General features: G+C 36.2%; 1 protein-coding gene across 8 annotated transcripts in view; it reads right to left on the reverse strand.

Moving 5' to 3' along the window:
- LOC136850667 (rab11 family-interacting protein 4A-like) overlaps positions 1–21703 on the reverse strand; it is a 396666-nt gene that overhangs the window by 96176 nt on the left and 278787 nt on the right. For 3 of the 8 annotated variants that reach the window (XM_067124429.1, XM_067124427.1, XM_067124425.1), the window contains exons 4-7: positions 19112–19338; positions 16577–16672; positions 15603–15707; positions 12888–12935 (exon numbers count right to left, since the gene is read on the reverse strand). In XM_067124429.1, the coding sequence (XP_066980530.1) occupies positions 12888–12935; positions 15603–15707; positions 16577–16672; positions 19112–19338 (476 nt within the window). The remainder of the gene's footprint in view (positions 1–12887; positions 12936–15602; positions 15708–16576; positions 16673–19111; positions 19339–21703) is intronic. The other 5 variants (XM_067124430.1, XM_067124431.1, XM_067124432.1 and 2 more) reach the window with 3 other exon arrangements.

Below are 21703 nucleotides of genomic sequence, written 5' to 3' on the forward strand. Positions count from 1 at the left end.
TACCTTGCTTTCTCCCCGGTAATTCTTATTCAAAGCAATACTAAGCACTGAGTAATTTTTGAGATTTGAATTCCTTTTCACAAAAGCTCCCTAATGACTAATTCTACTCGAGTCTAAATAGTACTGTAACATTCATCTGTCCTTGCAGTTACTTACAACAGTTTCAATACTCCATAAATCAGTTTTTTGAGCAGGCTGTTTATATATGAGAATTTTCATTCGCCCACGAATTATCACATCCTTGGGCTTGAAGCTAAAACCTTTTGTAGATGAAGATCCATCGCAAAAAAAGAAAAAAGTTCTAATGAGAAATACGGGTTCCTTACAACTTTTTTACCAGTTGCATTCACAAACACCGTGATGCAAAGAGCACAAACACGTCTGCTGGTGGAGTCACAAACGCACTAAATGTTCAGTCCGTCGAGACTGGGGACCAAGGACTTGAAAACTTCAATATCTGGGCTATTTGCAGAATGTCACACACTCCACAATAACTCAGATGGAATGCCGCAGCCGAGGGATATCTCTTCCAGGTGGCTGGAAAGGGAGAGGGATGAGGAGGAGAGGCCCGAATGAGGTTGCTATTGGAGGAGGTAATCTCTGACCGCCTCCTGCCTCCTAGAGGTGGTGGACCGCTACTACTACTACTACTACTATACTGCTGCTGCTGCTGCTTCTTACCGCTACACCACTGGAGCCTTTTCCGCCGCCGCCACCTCCTCTACCAAGACTGGCTGCTGCCTCTGTTCCTCTCTCCTCTGCTCACACCACCACCTCCACCACCACCACCTCCACCTCCACCACGGTCGATATGCGCACCTCGCCCATCCTCCACCACCAGTGCTGCTTCGCCCGCGCCCTCCCAATCACGCCCAACGAACTCAACCAATGGGCCCAGTCGCAACCCAGCCCTCCTCGGGGACGCCATCGGAACGATTTCGCTCTCTTCACTGACCTATGTACAACTTTTTTTCAAAATAATCATGGCTTAGCCCCAAGGATTTTATTGCTCAATTAATAAAGCAGCGTGTTTTTAATGAAGACACCCGTTAAATCCAATACAACTTTCCAAAATGCGAAGGTCCAAATGTAGGTCACAATCAGGACATGGGTATGTATATATCGTACTGTAGGTGCGGCATCTCGGTCAACATCATAACAGGACGGCACGACAATAGTTCGTTAACCTGTCCACAGCAGCCAATCAACAGACCATTCAGCTAGAGGAATACCATACAAAACTACGGTAATGATGCAACCAGTTTTATCTACTGCCTCAACGGTAAACCCCGTAATTTAATCAATCATATCGACCGAAGGTTCTGGATGAAGATTCACCACCTCTTGCCCTTTAAAAGAACGCTCAGCTTAAAATTCAAATGGGGGCTTCTTTGAAGTGTTCTCAAAGTGCCACTTGCTGGGGCAACAGAATAATGTGGAATTACAGTCACACTCACTGACAGAATTACTGAGAGACAAACAGCTTTAAGATGGTGGTGACGTAGGATATATATATATATATATATATATATATATATATATATATATATATATATATATATATATATATATATATATATATATATATAATATATATATGGATATATATATATATATATATATATATATATATATATATATATATATATATATATATATATACTGTATATAGTTATTAATGGGGCACTGAGATCATTGCCTGAAAGAGAGAGAGAGAGAGAGAGAGAGAGAGAGAGAGAGAGAGAGAGGGGGCTGCATAACTGGCTCCACTGAAGTAACATCAAGTTGCAGACATGAAACTAAAATTGCGTCATTTTACAAGTACCGTCTTTCCTACGGACCTACCAAAGACAAAACATCAATCACACTACAAAGACAAAACATTACAGTGACGTAATTTAACAATATTAAGTGGAATTTTACCACTATTATCACTGATAACCAATGCGTGTATGGCAAACCTGTTTACGCTTCACCGATTCAGATCAAGTGAGGGAAGTGTGCCATCTGACATAAATGGCCCGAGTCATTTACATAATAATTTGGTGTGTCCAGTATATGTTGAAATCTTTTGGCTCGTTTATATACCGTACCTCCCTCATTGCGATGGTTACCACCGCCAAGATCATTTTTTTACCCATGATGTCTTGTTTGACTGCAATGGACCTTGGTCCTGTAGCTCAAGAACGTATGAACGGACTTGTTTGTACTTTGATTGAAAAAAAAATCATTGGGTGACGCCACTGGATGAATAAATTGAAGTAGATGTCAATGACGACACAGAAACCACTTCTTTAAACTACTGGTGGTTCTAACTGCTTTAATGATAAATATAAATAAAACCAACAACCTCCACCGCAAAGTCTGTTACCAAATAAAATAAAAATCCCCCCTCAACTGTCTGACGAGAATCGCGTCTCTTCTCGGCTGCAAAAGTTCTTGGGGATCTCCACAACAGGCTCTGGTACAGTACATGAAAGTAGCTGCCCAAGGGGGAATTTACAGTACCCTTACTATTCTTACGTTATGCGCTCTTTCTCACGTATGGACAGTACATTACGCTGTAGACGTAATAATGGTATTTTGGTTCGTCCCCAGATGCACAATAATAATAATAATAATAATAATAATAATAATAATAATAATAATAATAATAATAATAATGCTTGAAATGAACCAATCAATATATTTCCCAATACTATGAAAACTGAAAAGTACTGAAAAGGCAGCAATAACAAGGATAACGCTAAACCAGTGGATTAAAAAAATTCCGATGCAAATCTCAACCTTTGCCATTCAAGGACACTTAAAAATCATTCCGGGTAATTCCACAGTCTACTTAAGAAATCGTCGAACCGCTCGGAACTGGCAGGCATACAGCGAACGAATGACGTCTAAGCAACCTTTCCGATATCGAACAGAATCGACCCCCGGGATTTGTCAGCAAAGGTAAATAATTCAAATGCCGTTCATCAGGAGATCGCCGCCAGATTCCTGGCCAATCGACATCTAGACAATTGGAACTCCGGTTTGCCAGGTTTCAAATTAATAGGTTTTGTAACGTAAATTTCCACGGTTCGCCTCTCTAACTATGGTCTGGGGCCCTAGGGGAGGCTAAAAGAAGCAAAATGCGCACCACTTCTTTTACTCTCCATCTCTTCTCTTCATTTCTTTTTATTTCAAATCTCATCTCTGTGGAAGTTTACTGACTAAGTTTGTCTTCTAGGATAATAATAATAATAATAATAATAATAATAATAATAATAATAATAATAATAATAATAATAATAATAATAATAATAATAATAGGAATTAACTTCGTGTTTATCAACCATTACATATCAACAGTTAGCTCAAATAGCAGAGCAACACCATTAGTCTTTGGATATTGATTGAATCGGCTTCCTCCCTCTTCATGTCTATAATCAGTTTTCAGTGCAAGAATCTAATGAATGGTTTTATCCCTTCCGATAAAGATTACCTCATCGAGGCCCTCCAAATCCTAATTTTGATAGAGAGTTATGCATTTTTTTTAGCACACTGACCGCTAATGTCAGTCATGTTCTCCTAATTCTAGCCCAGATGCAATCCACAACAGTCAACTAACAACTGCGCTAATAATTAATGATTGGGTCAAGACTAGCATACTGGACTTCAAGTATATGTGCCCATACTGTTCCTTGCCTCACCTGAAGATCGAACTTGGTGTTCCTCATCTGTGAGCCAAGTGTGCACCGAGGATATGAGAGAGAGAGAGAGAGAGAGAGAGAGAGAGAGAGAGAGAGAGAGAGAGAGAGAGAGAGAGAGAGTGCCCAAACTGTTCCTTGCCTCACCTGAAGAGCGAACTTAGTGTTACTCGTCTGTGAGCCAAGTGTGCACCGAGAGATAGAGAGAGAGAGAGAGAGAGAGAGAGAGAGAGAGAGAGAGAGAGAGAGAGAGAGAGAGAGAGAGAGAGAGAGGTGCCCATACTGTTCCTTGCCTCACCTGAAGAGCGAACTTGGTGTTCCTCGTCTGTGAGCCAAGTGTGCACCGAGGATATGAGAGAGAGAGAGAGAGATGTTGCAAGCGAGTGCCACCACCCTTCGCGCATTCATTATTTAGTCATTATTACCAATCAACTTGAATGGATCATCCACTTCCAAGCACCCTGTCGCTCCCTGCTTTCTTAAGATTCCAGAAGTAAATAATTTCTATCTCTTTTTTGTTGTGAATCTGATTAATTTTGCTTAATTTTCCTTCAATAAGTAGAGTCTGCAAATGCTCACGATGACGACAATAATGATAATAGGAATAATGATGATCGCAATCAGAACAAGTCATAAAAGAACAAGGAAAGAAACAAAAAGGGGGGTCGTACATATTTCTCTTCCTCTCTCTCACTGCAAAAAGGAAATAACACAAGACGGAAAACAACTCAAACATCCTGTCTTTTAGGAAGAACTTAAAAGACGGACAGCTCTCGTTTTTCGACGCGAGGGTTATAAACCAAGGCTATTATAGCCTTACTTCGTAAGTAAGGTGTAAAAGGTAAAATGCGCCGTTCCTCAATTGCCGAGTGAAAACAAAAACCAGACCTATTTCATTTTTGTGCTTTAGAGGATATTTCATTATTGTAAGATCCTCCTGACTTTCCTAAACTTTCCTTTGACGTACGAGTAGTTTTCTTGCCTCTTCAAAGCTTCGTAATAATCGAATAACCTAAAAGAAGCAGCGGGAGAGCTTTTAAGGAGAGATGAAAGGAAATAAAGTTCTGTCTTGTTTATTTCTCAGCAAAGTTTTAGAACCTAACAAAGCTAATTTTTTAAAAGACACAATCACTCCAAACTCATCCAACATGTTCAAATGGTCAATAAAAGAGGGTTTGGAGTATATCTACAACAGAATATTTACCAGCCAAAACTATTATTCACATAACGTTAAACGTCACCCCATGATTCGACATAAACAATACGACCTAGTCTTCCGTACATTTTAAAATGCTAACCGACTGAAGATAAACTCTTTCAAGGGAAATTAGATTGAATGACTTCCAAAATCTGTCCAAATTTCCACCGAACGGAGGAGAGAGGAGGCAGGAATAGATTGGCTCCGATGTCCAAATAATTGATCCCCTGTGCACTCTTTGCTGGCATAAAATCGTATTACCGACTCCATTTGCCCCCTTAATCACTCTCTAACTGTCATTCCAGACATGATGAATTAGCTTACAGCAATGAATCCATTTCCCATGCTAACAGTTAGGAATATTCGCTGTCAATATTCATACTGAAAACTGACGCCGGCCGGAGTGTTAATGGCAGAATCATTTGTCAATGCGATGTCAATTACTCTTCCGTTGCTGCAGAAAAGAAGTAAAGGTGGATTTCAGGGACGAAATCCTCCCGTCCTACGAGGCTTATTCATCTCGGATCATGGAACGAATTAGGGGAAATGCAGTGCGCCGGAGATTTTAGGCGAAAAGTAGTACTGGCATGATATACAAAATATTACTCATGTTCACGTGATAAGAATACATGAGAGAAAATCAGAGTGAGTTATTCCTAAGTACCTAATTTAAAAACCACGCAAAGTACTATATATCAATGACTAAACGGTTAAAAAAAAGAGTATATAATAAAATTCACATAAAATGCATAAACATTACTCGAACAAAACTTCACGTGTTTGCATGTTTAAAAAAACAAACTTCCTCCAAACACCGAATTTTTATTATCATTATAATAAAAAACAAAGCCTACAGCCGAAGACTCTTATTTACGAAATTGTCACGAAATTATCACCTCAAACTATCAACTTAAAAGGGCTGCACAGAAACATATTTCCCAAGACACATTCCATTAAACGCATATGATGGTTTTGATACACATTGGGCGAAAGCCATATCTGTTACACCATACCAGCATACTTTTTGCCAAGGATTCGATAATATCGACACCCTAACGCCTTCCTTTAGACTAACCCTCACAGAAAAAACATGGGAAAAATTTAGACTCGACATCTGCCTTCTTATCTCGAAAATGGCAATATATTACTCAAGCAAATGATACGACATTACTGAAAACGTCATGCCAGTTAATTTGAGCACACACCGCAATAATTATTCCTGATTTGTTTAAATTCTTAATAAAAAATCACTTCCTACGTATTTTACGCAAAAACCTTCTAAAGAACCCCATTCTTTAGGCATCAAAATTTTTATTGATAGTAGCAAAATATGATCTCTTACATCGCAGTTCATTTGAGCACGGTGTTGCTAATATAATTTTCCATTTTATCATTATTGCTTCTTAAAATAGACCAGTGGGTTCAAAACAAATATCTCATTCTCTCAATGGCAGATAACACGAGCAAATAAAAAACCATTCAGAACATTACGTTACAATACCCACATTTCACAACATGGTTTGTCTTTCTGACAGCCTAGAATCTACCAAAAGTAAAATACAAGAAAAATATCAAAAGTCATGAAATTTTCAACACTCATTACAATATAGTTACAAATATCAAGTAGCAGTAGCATTTCCTCCAGCTATGTGCATGCTGTACTCTGCAATTCCACTAAAAGTCTAAAACCATCCTACAGTATCTGCTGATCTTTTTCCAAGCCAATGACAATAAAACCCCCGATTCGTTATGAACACAAAATTTACGATAGTAACATGAAACACAAAAAATAACTTGAAAAAAGAAGACTTTATGTTCCTGTTAGCAACAAAAGCATATGTGGGTTGCTTCATTCAACTGGTCCCATACCTAACCTGTCTACTTTCTTCTGGTTTACTTTTGGAAAAATTCTGTACCTGGAAAATACCTTCTTCCAATAATGCGTTCCTCGACAGAATTCACCAAATTCACCAGGGATTCCAATTACTTTTCAAATAGTCATTAAGATGCACCAGATGAAGATTTTTAAATTTTTAAAAATACTATGCATATTTATTTGTGTTAACTTCCATTTTCATTCCTATTATAATTGGTATGTGTTACCATTTTGGTTAAGGAAATAATATTATTATTATTATTATTATTATTATTATTATTATTACTTGGTTCTTCAAAATATACTCTGATTTAATGTCACATTCATGAAGCCGAGACACAAATGATGACTACTCATAAAACTCAATTTTGCTGTTGTATTAAATGACTGTAAATTTTGTTCTCAAATACCATACTGAATAAATTTAACTTGCAGGACAGTTTTAGTGTATATTACGAAATGATTACTTTGTCGCCCCAAATTGCACAAAGTATTATAGATCAATTACAGTATACTGTACTCTATTTTTATCAAGCTACCCTCCCTTACTTCTCTCATAGCTTGAGTGATAATTTTTTTTTAAAAGGCTTCACCTACAAGGGCTTTGGTTTTGGCTAATCTCTGTGCAATATTTCCTAGGACTTTCTGATTTTTCTTTAAGAATAACCAGCCATCTCCAAGTCTAATTTCTTTTTCAAAAAGATGGTAGGTTATACAGAGCATAACAAGAGAACAACAATTCCCAAGCTAAGCAAATCACGGACTGCTGAACTTCCCTAATAAAAGTCGGAGGTGGTGGCCTGAAGATTTCAATATCTGGACTTACTAAGTTCCACAGAACAATGGTAACAATAGTGCTTAGAAAACTATACAGCAATGCTGCAATTTTAGATATGGAAGAGTGAAGGAGACTGAGAATACAAGTAAAGGCAGGATTAATGACCACACCATTTGCATTAAATTGAAACAAAGGAGGGAGCAACCAAAATATATGAGCAATTTTAAACTGATAAAATATAAAACAAAGCTATAGTCACAGGAACATAGAAAGGAACTCGATAAAGTAAAACATAACCCAAAATTTTCAAAAGTTAATTTAGAAATGTGAAAAATGTCCTGTCTCCAATACAAATTAAACATTTTTCTGAACAACCAAAATGCTGTATTAATAGAAAAGAGCTTCTGATAAGTGAGAACAGATCAATTCGTGGATGAGAGTAAAGGCAGCTTACGATTGGTAGCTGAAAAAAGCAAAATGTGTGTGGTGGAATTAATGGCAAAAGCACTAAAATGAAGATATGCATACTAGAGAGGGTAACTGAAAAAAAAGGGCATATAAGCATGCAGAATCCCAAAGAACACAAGACATAGGGAAGGGACCAGATATCAACAATCAGCTACAAATATACAGACATTGGGTAAAAACCTATTAACGAGATAAAAAAGGAAAAAAATTATAGGCAAGAAACTTGGTTGAGTTCTTTGATGAAACCCACTAATTACCATTGTGATATCAAAAGTAACAACAGCAAATAATAACCATAAGTCCTGCAGACAATATAATTAATAATTAGTACTAAAAGAGAAGCAAGTCCCCTGGCTGCAATAGTTTACCAAGACAGACTCGGGGCAAATATTGAAAGGGAGCAAACTATACACACCTTAAAAACATATGGAGGGGCCACAAAACAGCAGTATGACAGGCACTGCAATTGAAAGACTTAGTGGGGAAATGAGAGCCACAAAGGGTGGCCTTTCCACAGTCAGTCAATAGAAAAGAGGGAAAGGTGAATTTACAGAAACTGAACACTATTAACAATGAACCCAGAGTTTTTTTTTTTTTGGCAGCAAACAAGATCAAGAAAGAACAAATCCTTATATGGTAGTACTGTATAGCCAAGTTTTTGTTCCCTCCAAAACTCAAAAATACTTTTGAGTACAGTATTTTTGTCTGCTGAGACCTCTTTCTACCTCCAAAGACACTTTTTTGGGGGGGCTCTTCAATATAAAGCACAATGGACTTCAGCACATTAATAAATGTAGCTTTACACAATCAACTTTAGCAACCTAAGGAGTTTAATATTTTACAGTTGATAGAAGCAAAAATAATACAGATTTAATAATGACTGTAAAACAGCAGTATGATCTCTTAGCAGTGCATGAAGGAAAAAATATTGCAATTCAGAAAGTTGAAAAAACAGAAAACACACAGTAAATACATCATCCTGTAAAGCCCTTTGCAAGACTGGCAGCTTAACAGATTCGACAGATAGACTGACCTTACCAAAGTCCACTACCTAGCATCACTGATCAATGATGATATCCCCTCAGCCCCCAAGCTACATTGCTTTCTGTCCTATAATTTTTATCAATCTCCTTAGCTCCTCATCCAAGATGAGCATTTCTGGCTCCAAATTTTGCCTCTCAATTAAAATAAATTCAAAAAGGACTGCCACATGAGAGGTTACAATTTTGAGTCACTGTTCCTGTTAATGCTTTGACTACTCTTAAAGGGATACTTTGGCCACTGAATCATAATAAAGATTACAGTACAGTACATGATTCTTTTCTTAGAATGGCAAGTTTAACATTGCACTTTCTGTATACCTTACTTCAAGACCCCTGCATTCAACTGCCTACAAGGTAGAGTATGCTGACAAATGTAATATAATATAGAGCACAGTTTTCCTTTCAAATGAAAAAACAGATCTTGATGTCAAAGAAACACCTGCATTTGGATGATATTTTTCAGAGATTAACAAGCCATATTCAATACACAATCTACAATAATAAAAAAAAAATCAGCATCAATTCTGCAGATGTTTTATCCTATTTTTAGTTCCCCATAAACTCTAATCAAAGTGGAAGCAAAAACTAAAGGTCATATAAGATTAACAAAAAGAATAAAAATTGTAAAAAATACAAGGTACAAGAAACACTTGCAGTTTGATGTTTTCCTTCCAGTAATAAATCAACCCATGCTGATAATAGCCACCCTTCCAATGCCTCATCAAGCAGTCTAATCAATATGTAGGACACAAAGCACAGCATATCACAACTGGCTGTGGCAGAAACTGTTCAGAGTACAGTGTGAGGGGAAGGAGAATCAATGTAAAGCACTATCCAGATGTGGAAATACGTATTTATAAATACAGGAAAACAAAAATAACCACACTTGGTTCACTATCATGAATATTGCATTAATAATGTGGTCATGACTCAAAAATCAGCTCCAAGTATATTACCCCTACTCACAGAGGAATATTAATTTGGTAACAATAATGCAAATGTGGAACTGGATTATGTTACTAAAATATTAACTTAAAATCCATGCTATGTTAATTTTTGATGATGAATAGTTCCTCAGAATCTTTTTAAATCGTTTTTCTGAAAATAACCAATACAGTAGTACATTCACCAAATATATAAACCATCCTGTATACATTTCCTGTGTTATGCACTGACAGCAGGCTCAGCTCACACTGTCCAGCTTTCAATTCTCAAACTGGACAAAAGGGAATGATATGGCATGCTCCCTAAGAATCCAGTGTACCTTTGTTGACTTGAGCAGTTAATTAAGTACCCAGCTGTTAGTGGAATGTTGTGGGTGCAACTGTTATGAACAGGGGAAGGAGAAAAAAAAAAACTTATCCAAGTGCGCAGTATTCTGTCAAATATACACAGTAGTACCTTTAAAGTGGGAGGGCCTCAATGAGGTACTCCTCATCCCAAAAGAGAAAAACCATTTAAAAGAGTTAATAGTCATTATTATTTCCAGATAGTCTAAAACTCTTCAAGAAAGAATTCATTTGTTGAACCGAGGAAAGCATGCTGTCAACTTCTGCCTTGTTCCCATAATAATGAAACATTGGCTTTCATAGAGATTCTGTCACTTGCATAGAGACAAACAAAACATCAATTGACACCAACTGACAATTTTAAAACTATGTAAGGGATACTGCTTACAGTACTCCTTGAACAAAACACTAAAGAAATAGCAGAATTTCTTTGTATAATAGCATTTACTCCAAAACCAAAGCCTTCAACTTTGTATTGCTTTGGCTTATTTCTTGTAGCTTTCAATTTCAAATTTTCCTAGCTCTGATTATTAACAAAATAAAAAATGAATCATTTGGCTCAACCCCACAGGCTTAGCCCAAAGAAATTAGACTTGATAGTCTGGCCAAGCTATTTTTTAATAACATTACTGGAATGGAATTTCCTATTTTTTTTAATGGACACAATGAATTCTAACGGAGTTCTCTCCTCCTTATTATACTGTAAATCACAAAGAATATACAATATACAAAATTATGTCTGGGGGAAGCTTGTAACCTGTTATTACAAGTTTTTTAAAACAATTATCATCTGTAAATTAAACAAATTTCCCAAACCAAATTAGCTGACTCTTGCAACTCACATCCATACTTCTTAGTGCATTAGTCTAAATTTTAATCAACTGTTTTGTTTGCAAAGAAAAATTATAAATATAACATATTACATTGTAAAAACTGACACTGTATTTCTGTTAATCACTAAAGTGATATGTACTAACTTGTACAATACCATGATACTCAGCAAATAGAAGCCAACAGCATATGCAGTGTATTTACAAGAGATTAAAGAAGACAATATTACAACTTACATTAAAAGCATTGGACATATTCATATCAATAACTACAAATAAGATTGCAGTAACCAAACTTTCATAATAAAAAAAACTACAATTATTGAATACATTTGCAACACACAGTAAAGGTAAAGAATAAAAATTCACACTTACCTGGATTCCTTCAAAATACTTCAACCTGATATTACATTTCTATGCATATATCTAAAATGCTGAACAGCAAAAAAAGCAGTGGATGCCTTCTGTATCACCAAGATTACAGCACAAAAATGTATTTAAAGGAATACAGAACACATTTTTCCCTCTAATATTGTGAATAATAACTAAAATACTACCTAATTCTGTACCAAGAAACTCTACGAGAAAAAAAGCACTTTAGACAATTTCTTCTGGATTCTACTCTTGGCAATACAACTAAGAAATTTTTTATAGAAGCTTCATACTAAGACCTTCTGATGTCTCTCCAGCATATGTGTTCAAGCTAACGTGTCATTAACAGTTTTGATCAGCAACAGAAAAAAAAGCAAATGCTAAAACTTTAACAGCAACAAAACACATTTTTGCAATATTTCCAGAAATTAAATGAAATACTTCAGCTACTTAATAAAAATCTGCTGTGCCAAAAACTAACTTAGGCTTAAAGAATACAGTTATGCAAACTTGGCAAATATTACATCCTTTTAATCTGTATTTCTATTCCTAAGCACAGGAAATTTATCTTATTCAAAACTAATTTAAACTGCCAGCAAAGCTCACAGTTCTCATTAATATCGTAATGTGTAAATTTATTTATTTCATGTACACACTTAATTAAACACTAACATGAGTACTCAAAAGATTTTTTACCAATTAATTCTAGCCTCACAGGCGTACCCCCTTTATTTTGTAAATTACATAAGTAAGGTAATTTTGGTTATCTTTCAGGTAAATGTAGCCTCCCATTGTTCACTAACATGAAAAAATAAACTTTAAAATGTTGCAGAGCAGCAGAAACACACAAGGTACATGCTGAAGTGACAGTAAATGACTGGAAAAAAAAAACTAGCTTTCATAAGCAGAGTTTTTAGTGCTTGCTCCAAGCAGTACTGTAATGTTTGTTTAGAAAAATTTAAAAAAAAAGTTACTGGTAATAGCTAATGATACTTGGGCTTCCTTTCTCTAACTAAAGACATACTCCATTGATACTTCATTCATTTTCCTCAAAACAAACATAATCGGCATCACCTAAAATACTAAATAATATCAATGAGGTGTAAATGGTGGTACATGCATGGGGTACCAATTCCATTAAATGCATTCCTTAAAAAGTGCAAATTTGCAAACTACATTAGAATCATTCACCTAAAGTTAAACAAACTAGTAGCAAAAATATAAAACGTTCCTCTATAGGAAGTTTCTAAACAGAACCATCTAAAATACAGTAAATGCATACAACTAAAGCACAACACTACAGAAACATCCCATCACCAAAATGGACAAAAAGATGTGGGTGCTTACTGTCGGAATGAACCCCAGCGACGCGGGGCCACGATTTTCTCCTGTGCGCTAATGAAGGAAGAGGGAGAAAAAAATTTCAGTGTAAACCATATGACAGGTCACCTACTGCAAGATTTTTCTACTTAGATCAAAATCTATATTGGCTAGGAAGGAAACTTTGTAAGTTATTTGAATGAAAAGAGTACATGACAAGTTGCTTCCTCCTTGACAGGTGCAATTCACAAGGGGATTCCATGCTTACTATTCTAATTCTCTCATAGATTCTTAATAATGATTCATTCAATAGCATGACGAGCAAAGAATAAGATTAATTCCAGTCAAATGAACCAAGACACCATAAACTAAATCATATTCATCTAGACAAGACAAATTTTTATGTCTTAATATAGAGTGATTGCTAAACATTTTTTAAAGGATTTTATCACAAGTTCATACAACATTTGGTTATGCACTATTTAGTGCTTCCATACAATTAGCATGTCTTATTTTATAACACTGGACTAGGAAAGAAGAATGACCAATTAAAATATAAGCCACCCATACAAGCCTTGCATTAACCCACACTGCGCAATTACTAGATAAAATACAAGAGAAGTAAGTACCACAGCATCATTATTATTGTTACGAAGTACATCCAAAGATATCAATCCAAACCACAGAACATGACACAAGGGAAAAGAGAAGTCAGTAATCTGTAAGAGAGTAATACTGTCAAACAGTTTGGCAATGCACTTTACAAATAGTGTTAGCACACAAAAGCTATGAAGTTTAAATAATTATTTAATTCAGAAAACTAAAACTATTTTTACAACTTTTTTTTCTATTATAATCAAGAGTCATGAAAATGTAATGTAATGTTCATGTGACATCCGAAAATTAAGTATTAACTTCCATTCACTGACTATGGTAAGTGTTACTGCATCCCACTTATTTTTAAGCAGCCAAAAAGTAATTTTTACATTCTACTAACCATCTTAAATCAATATTTTACTAAATAAATAAATTTATCCTGTGAGAGAGTATTGCACTACATTCAGTGTGCTGTATGTAGTTCTTTGCAAAATCCTTTTGGCTCCAGCTGCTCTACGTCTTTTGTGCTTTCATCCACTCCCTCCATCATCATTCAGTTTTCTCATTTTCTTCTTGCTCAAAATTCATTTGTTTAAGCATATGAAACTTCATTCACTGATCATATTAAAATACTTTTTTTATACTATCAATAATTATATATCATTCACTATCATACATGAACACTAATCAAACTTTCGTTATTGCCAAATCATGTTTTACTTACATTCCAGATCTGTAAATCTTGGTAATGTCATATTTCATTGGCACTGTATTTACTGTTCATTAAAAACAAAAAACTTTAGTATACTGACTATTAAAGAAGTCTATTATTAACTAAGGACGGTCTTTATTTCCTTTTAATCATAAAATGTAAAATTTACTAGAAAGCATGAGCTATTTATGACTGATTTTTGATCACATACTACACAATTTAGATTTGAGAAATATTCAATTTATTAATACCTGTTTAATGCTGACTGCTATCAAAGAAGGGAATTAACCACGTGAAAGTGTGAAGGTTACTCAAAGCATACTATACCTAATACAAAAACTGCCTTGAAAGAAATGACGACAGCAAGATATATCACAGGAAAGCATGTAAGGCAATATGCATCCAACAATCTGCAGCATCACCTTGAAAAAATTTAACCTCAAAAACAAGTAACAAAAATTCTACTGAGATTGCTTGAATCTTCAATTTACACACAAACAAAAACCATGAATAAAGTGGAAAACGAAAACAGATAAAGTGGAAGCAAATGTTAGCAAGGCAAATTAGTTGGAAAAAATAGTGCAATCATTCAAACAGACTGAAATTACTTCATCTCTTTAAATTACTTCAATTGAGATTACAAGAACAGAATTAGGAAAAATCCCTAACAATGTAAAAATCTACACCTAAAATGTTTTGCCAACTCACTGAAATTGTCATAACACACGATATCCATTGAAGAGTACATACTGTGTAGTGTATATGCTTTTCAAACATTGTACCTCAAAAAGAGAGATTTATGGAAATTTTGTAAAGCTAGTTCCAGAGAGGTACTGAATAAAAAAAAAAAAGTAAACTATACTACTTTCTTATTAATCAATTGCTGAAATGTCACTAGACAGAAAAACTGACTACTGTACTCATGTTCCCTGGATTTCAAAAACATGTTAAATTTTGTAAAAGCAGTCCTACAATATTATTATTATTATTAATAAAAAACTTTGTCAGAGGCATTTCTTAAAGCATTTAAGTAAAATCTGTAGTAAATGATTCCCAATAATTCATACTATACATAATTCTCTGCAATGGACAAGTGTGCAGTTTTCACTATTAGGATCATATACCATTTGAGAAGCGAAAGTTATGCCATGCAGAATTGTGAAATTTTAGAGTACATCACAATCACGTAACCAGTTTTGCCAGGGAAATTATATAAGCAATGCAACAGAAATACAAATCTGCAGAAGCAACAAACAGTTTCAGCATTACAAGTTCACCATGCAATATGAATACCAGCGCTGTTTATTGCCCATGCTGCTGCAATTGCTGTATGCCTCTGAAAATTGTGCAAATTGGCCACCACCTGCTAGTTCTAAAAAAATACAAATGGGAAGAAATGGTGCAAGTTAAGTACATTCAAATGATATCAGTACCTGGACGATCCTCTTAATGACCTGCGAACCCATGAGTTCCTACGACTAAAATTACTTGGAGGGAGAGAGTGAGGCGGACCTCTCATGGAGTCATCAAGTTCATCACTGCGGGCCAAATGAATTGAATTAGTATACAGAGGAACAGTGGAAACTTCCTCATTTAAAGTTCTCCAGTGCTTAAGAACATCTGTACTTCAGTTAACCAAGATGATACATTAATCTCATATACAGAACAATATCTAAAAAAAAAAAAACAGGAAGATTTCAGATGAAATTTAAGGTGCATCGCACTACAAAATATAAAATATGCTATGTACAAAGTTATCTTTCTGTAATCATCTACAAGAAATTCCTTTGCAAACCACTGTACCTGGAATCAATATGACATTAGTTAAGGATTTTTTTGTAAATAGGTTTATGCAAACTCTGAAAATGAATGACGTAAGGAAAGCGCTATTGTAACTTAAAAATAGTTTATAATGTGTGCAAAGTATATATTCATCGTTTATCTAAACAATTCCCTTCTTTATAAAATGGATATTTTAGATTGATCAGAATGCAGCTTAATGTAAATTATGCTAAATAACAATAATGTACATGTACATTGGTATTTCTTTCATCAGTAATTTCTCTTAACCAAGAGTACATATGTGAGGTGGTCCTATGTGTGTGGGGTCTATGGCAAACCTCTTACCTAGCAACTACAGACAATACTTTCTCTTTTCTTAGTGAAGCACCTTGTATGCACACACATTTGTTTACTTCATCTCACAATGTTCCCTTAACAATGCTGGAGGATTTTGCCAGAAAACTTCCATTTTTCAAACATTTGTCGCTGAAAATGGCTATTTTGGCCCATATTAATCCAGTCTGCTCAAGTGTGTGCAAAACATAAGCAGGGATCTTGCATAAAGTATGCATATTTGCACCCTACAAACACTGTATGTACAAAAAAAGAAAAGAAGGTATCTCACCCCATCTGAGCAGTGTCGGAGTCACAATCTAAATCATCAGCTTCTCCATTACAGGCAAAGACTTCTTCATCTCGGTCACTCATACTCGAACAACCGCTGAAATGTTGAGGCAACAATTAATAAAACATATTTAGATTTAACTGACAATAATTAAATAATTTATAACATATCTGATTTAACTGACATTAGTTATATAATCTATAATAAATAAAAATATCTAGTGATACAGGCAAAAAAAAAAATGAACTGCATTCCATCTCTCGAGCTATCCTTTTCTTTATTAATAACTTCCTGTAGTCATGTTTTTTTGTTAGTCACTCAAACCTTTATATTTCTCCCTTCAATTCCCGCTACCTGAATGGTGATCCCATCTCTGAATAAAATCCAGTTTTACCAATGCACAGTTTCTATCTATTACCTCTTCGACCCAATGCTTCTACTTTTAGCGTTTCAAATTACCACTGAATGGTCTAAGAGACAAAGTTCTTTAATGCATCCTAGTTATGACAGTCATCTCCATCCTTATCCAAAATAATTCTGCTATCTTTAAGGCATTTCACATTTCTTTGCCTATATTTTCCTTGATTCTGTTATTACGAATCCAAATTTTTCCTTTCCCGAAACCGGGATATTTAAGAGTAATAGGTCACATGTTTTATCCACGTAAATAAAAATTTAAAAAATTAAAACAGTCTGACAGAAAGCTTCATTTATCTTACAATATCGTGAGGGTATGCGTTCGTTATGAATCTCGTATTAGGAATTATAATAGTTACTTTCAGGTCCATAAGCTTTTCTTTAAGCCTCAAGTTTTAAAGCGCTTCCTCTTATTCTGAAAGAGAGAGAGAGAGAGAGAGAGAGAGAGAGAGAGAGAGAGAGAGAGAGAGAGAGAGAGATAAAACGAGTCTTCTCGTCGTCATGATAAAAAAAAGACCAGAAATCTCCACCAGAGGACTCCACCCCCACAGGAAGAATGTATTCGACGTCTCCCAGAGTGGCAAGATAATTAGGAGACAGAGACAGAGACAAGAGAAAATGGAAAAGCAGAACACCGCTTTCTTTCATTATGAAAAGCCGGGGGAGGGGTACCGGAGGGGCTGAAGACCGGTGGTAATGCAGAGAGGGCTGAGGGAATGACAGTGACGCAGTGATCACCATAAATTTTTTTATTTCCATTCCGGGCTTTAAAAAATCCGAAAGCAACAGTATTGACCAATCATAAATTTACAAGTAAAATTTACGTGTGATTTACGCGTAGTTCAGCGTTCATTAGCACAGCATTAAGTTTAGATGGGCGTAGACAGGATGGAAATCATTCATGTGCATGTATGTCAGGGCGGGGGTCCCCGGGTAAAAACTATGGTTGCTCACAGAGCTTCTGTTGGGATAAAATACTTCTTTGCGTATTCATGTCTTATGCATTATAACCTGCAATTAAAATATAATGCATCACGTAGAGACATTAATTATCTACGACTGCATCATAACAACAAAAAAACAATAATTACCTTGAATAGCATCGTACACAGAACAGCAACTACCAACCGGTGCATATCTGCGAAATCTGCCTGGCCTTCAGAACAATATTGAGGTTTTTATGGGTTTTTCATCAAGTGTCAGTTTGGCCACAATTATTTGATTTCAGTGCTGTATTTTACGTACTTTTACAGTTACATAATTAAATAATATTACTGTTAATAGTCTCTCTCTCTCTCTCTCTCTCTCTCTCTCTCTCTCTCTCTCTCTCTCTCTCTCTCTCTCTCTCTCTCTCTCTCTCTCTTACACAACGCTCCACAATCTAAAATTAGCTCGTGATCATTTAGACATGCAATAAGTGAAGCATTCTGCAGTCTAAGTAATGTCTGAATATCTCTTTAGTGAGAACGTCTCCTAAATAAGGCATTATCTTCTCAAGTCACCCTGTGTGACCATCCACGTCATAACATCCGCTACTAGAATGAGGAACTTCGTCTTCATCCCTCCCGATTTTCTGGAACACTTAACCTGCATCTTTTTCCTAAAAACTGGTTTCGTGTGTTACCGCTTGGATTAACAGAGGCCAATATTTCCGCAGACACTGGTTTTTATGTATTAAATAATCGCAGAATGGGCGAAATCGAGACTTCATAAAGTCCGATAATGTCAGCAAAACAGCTTAAGCACGATGGTTCCTCCTCTACACTAAACGCTTACCAGGAAACTGAGGCAATGGCGATTTTACATAGACAATCTTGGGCTCATGAACAGTAGATCAGGGTTTGAAAATTTCCCTGTGTTATTTAAAACCACGACTAAGTTAGCCATACATCTCTCAAAAACAATTATTTTCTAGAAAAAATTACCTACGACAACTATAAATTATGTCCGGAAACTAAAAATGGGTCAGCCTGACGAGCCACATAGGGCAGATAGGAGGGCCTCCAAGAATAAACAAAGGTGATGATGATCGCAATGGACGCCTTATAGGGCAGTGAATTTAACCCCCAGCAGCAACTAGCCCTTGAATGTGAGATACTCCAGCGGGCGTGCATTTACCTGTGAGTCTTCCTGGTGGAGTCCGGCGAGGCTGTCGAAGCTCCGAAGGCAGAGTCGAGGTCGGTCAGGGAAGAAGGGGAGCCGCGATCGTCGCCTGGCATCCTCCTCACCTCATCCACATCGACAATAACGCCTCCTCCGCTACCTACGACTCCGCCGCCGCTAACACAGCCTCCTCCGCTCGCGTCTAGTTCGGACAGGAGATCGCCGCCGTCAGTTGTACACCCCTGAAATACAACAGCTGTTAAAATCACCATTCCATACAATAGATTGATCATATAACCAGTTAATTCAATCGTGAAAAAAAGATTCCACAAACTTTTCTATTCGGAGTAATGGGTTAGTTTACCACTCAACATTTTGCCCTCTGTGATGCAGTCTGGTGACTGACTTCGATGTACATTATGGGAAACAAGACCATACTTACATGTTAGCAAGAAGCCTTTGGACTTCATTTACAATATTAACAAGAAGCTTTTGAAATATTTACAATGTTAGCAACAAACTTTTTAAATATTTGTCCTTTATTTAACATGTGTCCTATTAGCACACTTATCTGCGATATAAAGGAATTCAAAATAAAAATACTGAAATAGAAATACTCCACAAAGAATACTAATAAATTTTGTAATTTTAAAAGCGATATACTTTGTGGCCTCATTAATTTCATAAGTGTTTGTCAGCGTCGTTTGAATTGCTTTACATTTACTGGATATAAAAAAATAAATGTACGTAAAGCTAATATCTTACACAATATAAAACCACTAATCGCAAAATAATAATTCACAGAGAAAATCCCACCTGGCAAGTTGAGGGGCTATGTGTATATTCTCTTGCATTCCTATCGTTACAAGAACGCTTCGACAGAGAAAGGTATAAAGAATATATACCTCCGCCTTTATGCATTGCACACACAACAATTTTTAAACGTAATATAGCGCAAAATTAAAAATGCTCCACCCACATGCCTTCACTGCTGTTTATAAAAAATGTTCCTCTCTTTTTCTCTAACAAAACTGGGATTAGAGAGAGGCGTCCACTAACATCATAAAAGACTCTGTACCTGAAACATCTAGCTTGTTCCACAAGCAAAATGTTTCTAATGGTAACATTAATAACAAAATATTTGTTTTATGAAGTTGATAAAACGTAAGAGGCGAAAATTCCATTCCGAACTCATTTTGATCACATTCGGTACATTATAATGTTTCTCGCATTTCCCTGTTGAAATGCATTCATTAATCAAAACGAAACTGAAAAGAACTGAACGACGAGGGGTGACAGGAAATGAACATACAGGGGATACTCGTTCATTACTATAAATTGGTTCAAAATGAAAAACCAGCATCACAGATTAGGAAAATCCCACATCAAAGGAGATACGAATCCACCATAGCACGGACGTCAAACGCATTTAATTTCAATCAAAAACAGCATCATCCTGTCTTTTGGACAAGAGCAAAACTTCGCCCGGGGCAGAAATCATAACCATTGGACGAAATTCAAAATTAATCATTATCTACGATAGTTTTTCTGTTAAACTGAAATCCTGAGACAATCTTTTGTAATTAAAAGCGAGGACGAACACCCACATTATAATGGTGACGGCAGTACCTTGCTCGCAAAGATGCTGATTTTCTGATCAGGTAAACTAGGCAACACTGGGTCAGATTAATAACTGGATAGGTGACCGCCAAGAAACGAAGGATCAGTCAGTATAAGCTCTTTGGGCATCCGCTTGGTAGGACATGGCTGGCAACACCTCTCAACGTAAGTCAGAAGTATAGTTGATACAGGTCACTTTTACCAAACATAAATATATATTTGTGATAACCATTACAAAGTTTGTAATTCTGCAGGTTCCTCACACTCTTTTAGATACGCTCATCACTACAAACCTTTCATCCAGGCCAGGAATAAATGAAGAAACTTTGACCTGTCGTGGCAGGATCTGACCACACGCACGAGAGGTTCCAGCGGTGATGGGCTAACGCACTTGGCTAAGAAGACGCAAAAAAGTCTGTTTCAGGTCAACCATGCAGACATATATCTTGGATCGCATGAGATGGGCCTGGTGACAATTACGACAGAAAATAACAAAAGGAAAAATGTCCACAAAATAATCAAAATGATCTTTGCGTCTGTCGCCTTCTTGGGCATTCATATAACTCTATCCCTTCCATTTTGTCCCTTTCGCCGCGTTTTTCCAAAAGATGGCAAGAAGTCGTCACTACGTGGGTGTTGGTGAAGAAAAAATTACGAATGTGCGACGGACAAATGTTTCCCTTAAACTGATATTCCAATATTCTCTCTCTCTCTCTCTCTCTCTCTCTCTCTCTCTCTCTCTCTCTCTCTCTCTCTCACACACACACACATACACAAGCCTGCCTACAGTGAAACAATGTCATATGGCAGTGCAAGTTCAGAACAGTAGGCAATGATCAAGGACTTGGAGTTAAGTATTACCTTGTCTCTGTAAGACGCAACGAGACAAGCTACATTACAGCCTCCGAAGCCTAACCAGTAAAATAAATTCGGTGTGACAGCGTTCATCCACTGACGTAAGTCCTTTGGAAGGAAAAAGTACGTAGA

This window comes from Macrobrachium rosenbergii, chromosome 22 (assembly GCF_040412425.1).
Source record: "Macrobrachium rosenbergii isolate ZJJX-2024 chromosome 22, ASM4041242v1, whole genome shotgun sequence".
Taxonomy (NCBI): Eukaryota; Metazoa; Arthropoda; class Malacostraca; order Decapoda; family Palaemonidae; genus Macrobrachium; species Macrobrachium rosenbergii.